Source organism: Morus notabilis, unplaced genomic scaffold, assembly GCF_000414095.1.
Source record: "Morus notabilis unplaced genomic scaffold, ASM41409v2 Scaffold269, whole genome shotgun sequence".
NCBI lineage: Eukaryota > Viridiplantae > Streptophyta > Magnoliopsida > Rosales > Moraceae > Morus > Morus notabilis.
Window position 1 is genome coordinate 210,998 of NW_010363284.1, and position 6,788 is coordinate 217,785.

Below are 6,788 nucleotides of genomic sequence, written 5' to 3' on the forward strand. Positions count from 1 at the left end.
AATTCTATTTTGACCTCTTAACTTTTTGAAAATTGTATTTTGACCCCTTAATTTTTTTAAAAAATTCATTTTGACCCAATTTTATAAATGTTTTTGCATTTATACCCATGTGAATGAATCATTTACTATGTAAATCCATCATTTACAAATTATTTTGTGATCCTTTATTTACAGCCCAATAATTTAGTTTATTTGGTAAATAACAAATTTACTTGGTAAATGATGCATTTATCAACCAAAGGAGTGGTAGGTAACGAATTTATACTGTAAATGCTTCATTTACTCGGTAAATGCTTCATTTATCCCATAAATGCTTCATTTACAAACTAGAAGCATGGTAAATAATGAAATTACTGGGTAAATGCTTCAATTACAACCTAAAAAATAAATGTGATTTTGATAAATATAAAATCTGTCATTTATGTATGAGTAAATCCTTTAATTACCAGCCAATCGTTATAAATTATGTGGTAAATGATGAATTTACTGGTAAAGTCTTTATTTACTAGCCAATATGGGTGTTTTTGCAAAGTTTTTTTAAAAATTTGAGTAAAAATGTAATTTTTATAAAATTCAGGGGTCAACTTATAACTTTTAAAAAATTAAGGGATAATTATAATGTTCTAAAAGTTTAGGGATAAATTTATAATTTTCTAAAAATTCGAGGGGTCAAATTTTAATTTTAAGATATTTAGGGTACTTTATTATTTATAAAAAATTATTAGAACCTCAAAACTCTTGAACAATTATATTTGTCCCTACTAAATTTTTGCCTAATAAAATTTATTATTCTCATCATTTCTGGGTATTTTTAGTATTTATAAAGTGGTAAATGCTCATTTATCAAAATTATACTATTTACTTCTTATCTTTAAACTTTATGCTATTTATTTTTATTGAAGTCCATATTATATTATTTTCCTCTTTGCCCCTAGTGCTTTTGGCTCAAAGAGAAGTCAGGCTCATCTAGCTTTCTTTAAAAGTGCTTCTAAGAAAAACATGGGAAACAGTTTTGAGGTTTTAATGAAACTCTCATATTTCCACATTTATCCTCTCATTAATGAATGATAAAAATTAAATTCCAACCATATCCCCTCCTTTTCTTTTACTGATCATGCTCTTTGAGAGTTTGAGTTCTATATCACTTCTTTTTTTTCTTTTTCTTTTTTTTTTCTTCCAGCACTTAATCTTCCAGAAGAGAAGAAACCCTAACATTCACCAAAAATTCTACAATCTCAAAAACAGGCACCACAAAAAGTTAGCAATCTCAAACTATAAGTTATTTTTATTTGATGGACTCCTCTTTTCAAGTTGGGTGCTAGGTTATTTATAAAAAAGGCAAATAGAGAGATTTTTGTAGCTTTGAAGCAACCTGAATATCATATTGAGTTATTGAAGGATCAACATATATAGGGAAACCTTTTTAAGTTCATTAAGTAGCAGGACTACTCTTTTCTTAGCCTTCTGATGATGTTATCAGCTACTCTTTTGTTATCAACTACTTTTTTTAAAGCCTTTATGATGATGTTATTAGCTACTCTTTGGTTATCGACTACTCTTTTATAAGCCTTATGATGATGTTAGGCAATATAATTCCATATCGAGACTGATGTGCAATTTCATAATTGCAATAGACTATACTGTTATTTTCCTTTATTTTGAATTAGTTGCAGAATTGCTTTTACATCATTAATCATACTATTCCTTATAAACATTTTTGTTATTTATAAGTTTGTTTACTTACAAAATAGAAAGTGATTCGTTGAATAATGGGAAAAAGAGATAAATACACTTTAAAAGTGCATGGGTCAGGATTTTTATTCCTTACTCTTGATTAATAACTTCTTTAATCAGATAACGATATTAGTAAAAGGATATTAACCAAGAATGAGGTATAAAAATCCTGACTTATACACTCTTAAGGGTAAATTTTACAATTTTCTCTTGAATAATATATAGAACAGCTAAAAGAGATGGTATAGATTTTATTTACATAATTTGAGGATTTATTATAACTTTTTTTTTTCTTAGAGTCATGGTACTTTTTTTTTACTTAGTGTCATGGTTTTTTTTTTTTTACTTACTGTCATGGTTTTTTTTTTTTTTTTTTTACTTAGAGTCACGTTACTTAATTATGCTTTATTAATATTTTTTTAGGGAATCTTTATTACTATTTGCATGAACAAGATTTATTTGTTTCACTGTTTGAAAATTAGTTTAGGATAAATATACGTAAATTATTTCAAATAGAGAGAAATATATAATAGACATATCCTGATTAGAGGAGATTTTACAATAGTCATGCCAAACACCAAACTACAAGCGGTATTATTTGTTATAAAAAATAAAAATAAAAAAATAAAAAAACGAACTCTTATAAACAACATGTCCGTTTATTTGTTACACCACAAGCAGTATGCCGTTTCCCGCTGAACTTTTTTAGTTTCCAACAAAATGCACCAAATTTTTACAACCAAACGATGCGGCAATTATATAGGTGAAACATGTACTGATTTCTTTACTTTTCTTTTCCTTAAGACAATTGAAGCAAAAAATAGAGAATGAAAAGCATAAGAAACTAGTCAAACTACATCAGAATGATTTCTTTTTCTTCCTTCTTTTTCCTCATGAACACCAGAACTCTTTGATTCAAAGGTTTATAAAATTATGGCCATGATGAAAAAGAGAATTACAATAAAATAAAACAAAAGAAAAGAAAAAAACCTTTACAAAAAAAAAAAAAAAAAAAAAGGTTCCCACGTCTCAACAAACATTCTACTTACAATCTTGTGTGCCAATTAATGGCTTAAAAAAAAGGAAAACTAAAATTAGAAAAGGAAGAAACGACGAAGAAGAAATAAATGGAGGAATTGTCCGAACTCAGAAGTGGCAGCCGCAGCAGACGAAGAAGAAGCAGAGGATGGAGACTAGAACGACGGCCTCAACGACATACATTATTCTGAATACGACGTCGTCTAATATGCTCGGCTGAAAGTCCTGGCGCTTCCATCTGAACGCCGAGATTAACCTCCATGGCCGTAGCTCCTTTCTCACCTTCTTCAACGACCACGCCTTCATTAATCCCATTAATTACTCCTCTCTCCCTCTCTCTCTCTCGCTCTCTCTCTCCCTCTCTAGATTACGTTGAGAGATGTAGTATTATAATTAGCTTACAAATTCAACGGTATCAGCTAAGGCAGTGATTTGTTGTTATACACACACACGCGCATATTTATAATATTATGTAGAGAGAGGAACACAATGATGGAATTAGACGGTGGCATTGGTTTTTCTCATAAAGGTGACGATGATGAAGAGGGTATTTCTGGAATGTTAAAAGGGTTAGTGGAGAATATTCTGAGCAAAAAAAGAAAAGTGTTTTTACGTTTTACAGCAAGGCGGCTCTATACACCTGTCATTATTCTAATAGACCATTGGCCCATTGCTGCAGTTCCACGGATGAGGTTTATGGAATGTCATTCAACAATTTTTTTCTTCCACGCGCCTGAAAGTTACCGGCCACAGCCGGTTTTGTGTAAAGTGAAATTGATTTCATCCATTTAAATTTAAAATTTAAGTTTTATTACAATAAAAAAAATTTTTAAAAAAATTGCATTTAATTTTTTTATAGGAGAAAGAATGAAATAGATTAAGATTTGAGATGAATTAAAATTAATAGGTCAATAATTTACATAAGTTAATAAATATGTCAAATTACTATTTTTGTCTATAACTTGTCTGATTATAAACCATAACTTGACAAGTTTGTCCATAACTTATCTAGTTATGAACTATAACTTAACAAGTTATGAGCTATTAATTTGTATAACTAAAAGTTAACCTATATACTTTCTTAAGCTTTTCATATTAACTTATTTTCCATTATTTCTGTTTTTTTATTATAGTAAAAAATTTTCACATAAAATTATATTTTAATTTAAATTAAAAAATTAAATCAGTGAAATAAATAAATCCTTTTATACAGTTGTGGAGTGAAATTTGGAAAATATGAGCACTGCCAAATTGTGTTTGTGGGACAAGATTCCTGTTTTTTTTTTTTTTTTTTTTTTGGCTGTGGAGAATATTCTTCTTGTTTCCATTTTGTTGTCGTAATTTTTTATAGGAAATTTACTAATACATTAAATTTGTAAATGATTTGCTTATATTTTTCGTTGACAATTTTTTTAACCAATTTGAATTGGTCCGAGTTATAGTTTATTACATCTACACATATATATAAGTTTTAAAATTCCTTCAACCCAAACATGCGTTTTGGTTGAAATGTGCAGTTTTGGTTTTATTGATAGTTTTTTTATTTACTCAAATTAATTTTTTTTTGCGGATATATTATTTAGATTTTTTTCGGTGTGCCCTAAAATTTATTTGTTTCTCCATTGTAGTATTTTTTTATCTTAAATTTTTTTTTTTTTGTTCCTTTTGTCTTAAAATTTCTTTATTTCTTTATTTTAATTCTTTTCTGCCCATTTTTTTATTTTTGCATTCAAATCTTATTTTTTTGTTTTAGTTTCTTTTATTTTAAAACTTATTTATTTCTTCATTTTATTTTATTTTTTTACCTTTTTTGTTTTAGTCTTGATTTTTTTTGTCCGTTTTGGTTTTTTTACTTTAAAACTTGTCAATTTCTAGTTTTGATTCTTTTTTTTTTATTTTTACCTTAAAACTTTATCTTTTCTTGGTTGCAGTTACAACATCTTTCTGGTGTGATGTCATTTTCTTGTCATCCTTTTGACTTTTGAAGTGATTGGTATCTTTCTCCCTTCCTTTTGTTTTCATAACTCTTGGGTCGGATTATGTTGTGGGTACTGGGTCCTTCCTACTATTATCATATATGTTACTTTTATAAGGTGCTTGGATTAAAAAAAAATTTAACGGTTATGGTTATTCTATAACTAACATTAACAACATATTAGGCCCGGATTTTTTTTTTTTTGGTAAAACAAACTTATATGGTTGTCTAACAAAATTAACGTTAATTATATTGCTAAAACTAAGATTAATGGATAATTATTATTTTTCCTGAAGTGATTAACAACATTTATTGATGTTTCTTCATCATTATGATTTTGGTGTGTTATTTTTTTTCCATCCCCAGTATATACGTGAATGCGTGGATATATTTGAGTATATAATATGTTCTATTCGATGAAAAGTTCTTAACATGACAAAATTAATGAAAATTTTCTAGGCCTTGATTATGGTTTTTTCTTACAAATTTTTTTGGAAGAATGAAGTAAATAGTAGATTTATAGTAAATAATTGAAATAAATAGTAAAATTTAAAACTATTTGAGGTAAATAACAATTTATATTATAAATATAGTAAAAAGATTTTTTTTGCAAGTAAATGATTTACACGGTAAACTACTATAACTTTAAATAGTTTTAAAGTTGACTATTTATTGTTTAATTTTATAAATATGAACCTTTTTCAGTATGCTAACATACCGATAAGTCAAGTTTTTTTCCGTCAGATTTACAAAAAATCATATAAAAATAAAAAAGTATACATATTTAACGGTTAAAAAAATCTGACGTACCAGTACGCTAGACATACTAGAAAATCTCTCTTATAAATATGTTATTTACTGTAATTTTTGTTTCTTTTCTATGATACGGTTAACTTTAAGCGCAACGAAATTATGCAAAAACTTTCCTAAAAAAAATTTGCAGAAAACCTTGTAAAAAAACTCATGTCCAGCCCAAAACTAGTCAAGTTTACTGTAGTCTAAGCCCGGTTATCAACCATTTATCCATGTTCCCTATGTATGATGATGATGATGATGATGATGATGATGATGATAATAATAATAATAATAATAATAATAATAATAATAATAATAATAATAGGATAGGTAGCTATAGTTGATAGGTTTTGAAGCTCAATTTTTAATTTATTTTAATTCTTAGGCCTCGTTCGTTTCGCTGATTCGACTTTAGAATTCGAATTGAGATGTGATTTTATATTGGAGCTTTTTACTGTAGTAAAAAAGTTAGATGTGACTGTTTATGAGAACTTTTTACTGTAGCAAAACTCGAATTAGCGAAACGAATGAGGCCTTAATATTAACCGGTTGCCAATTAGAAAATAAAAAAACCCTTCAATGTCCTTATTGAATACTCACCATCAGATCTAATTTAAATAATATAGAATGTCACATCATAAAAATCAATGGCTCACAACCATCCGTGGAATCAGTGGAGTTACAATCTCCGTTGGTCTATAGCAGTGCCCTACTAAATATATTGAAAACAATATTTATTGAGTTCAATATTCATTTATTTTCTTTCCCTTGTATATATTATTATCACCTGGTTTTAAAATTTCCATTTACTTCCTTTCAAAAAAACAATTTCCATTTACTTTATCTACAAGTTGTAGCCTTAAAAAGAGAGAAACGTAGGTTCAAATGAGCGGCAATTATTATTATTGAAAAATAAAAATAATGATTTAAAGTTAACTGTTTAAAATAAGAGAATTATACAGAATAGTTGTGACAATAATTAATGCAATGCATATTAGAAAAAAAAAATAAACACAAAAAGTTGACATAAAAAGACTAACTGAATATTAGATTTTGATTAAATAGATATACCACATAAATAAAATGAAATAGTATAATCAGTCCACTGAATAATTCCTAATTGAAGTAACACCTCTTCTCAATTATGAAAAGATAAGGAATTGAGAAATAAGAAAATATGCCAATAAGAATAAAGAATAGAGAGTTTCTCCAGTCAAACAAAAACATTGAACTACCGGTAGTTTTT

The 6,788-nt window shown here is 27.4% G+C and overlaps 1 protein-coding gene across 1 annotated transcript; it reads right to left on the reverse strand.

Moving 5' to 3' along the window:
• Nucleotides 1-2,880: 2,880 nt before the first annotated feature.
• On the reverse strand, nucleotides 2,881-3,087 carry LOC21404229. Its single transcript, XM_010103834.1, has one exon. The coding sequence runs from the start codon at nucleotides 3,085-3,087 to the stop codon at nucleotides 2,881-2,883; it is 207 nt and encodes a 68-aa protein (XP_010102136.1).
• Between the last annotated feature and the right edge of the window lie 3,701 nt (nucleotides 3,088-6,788).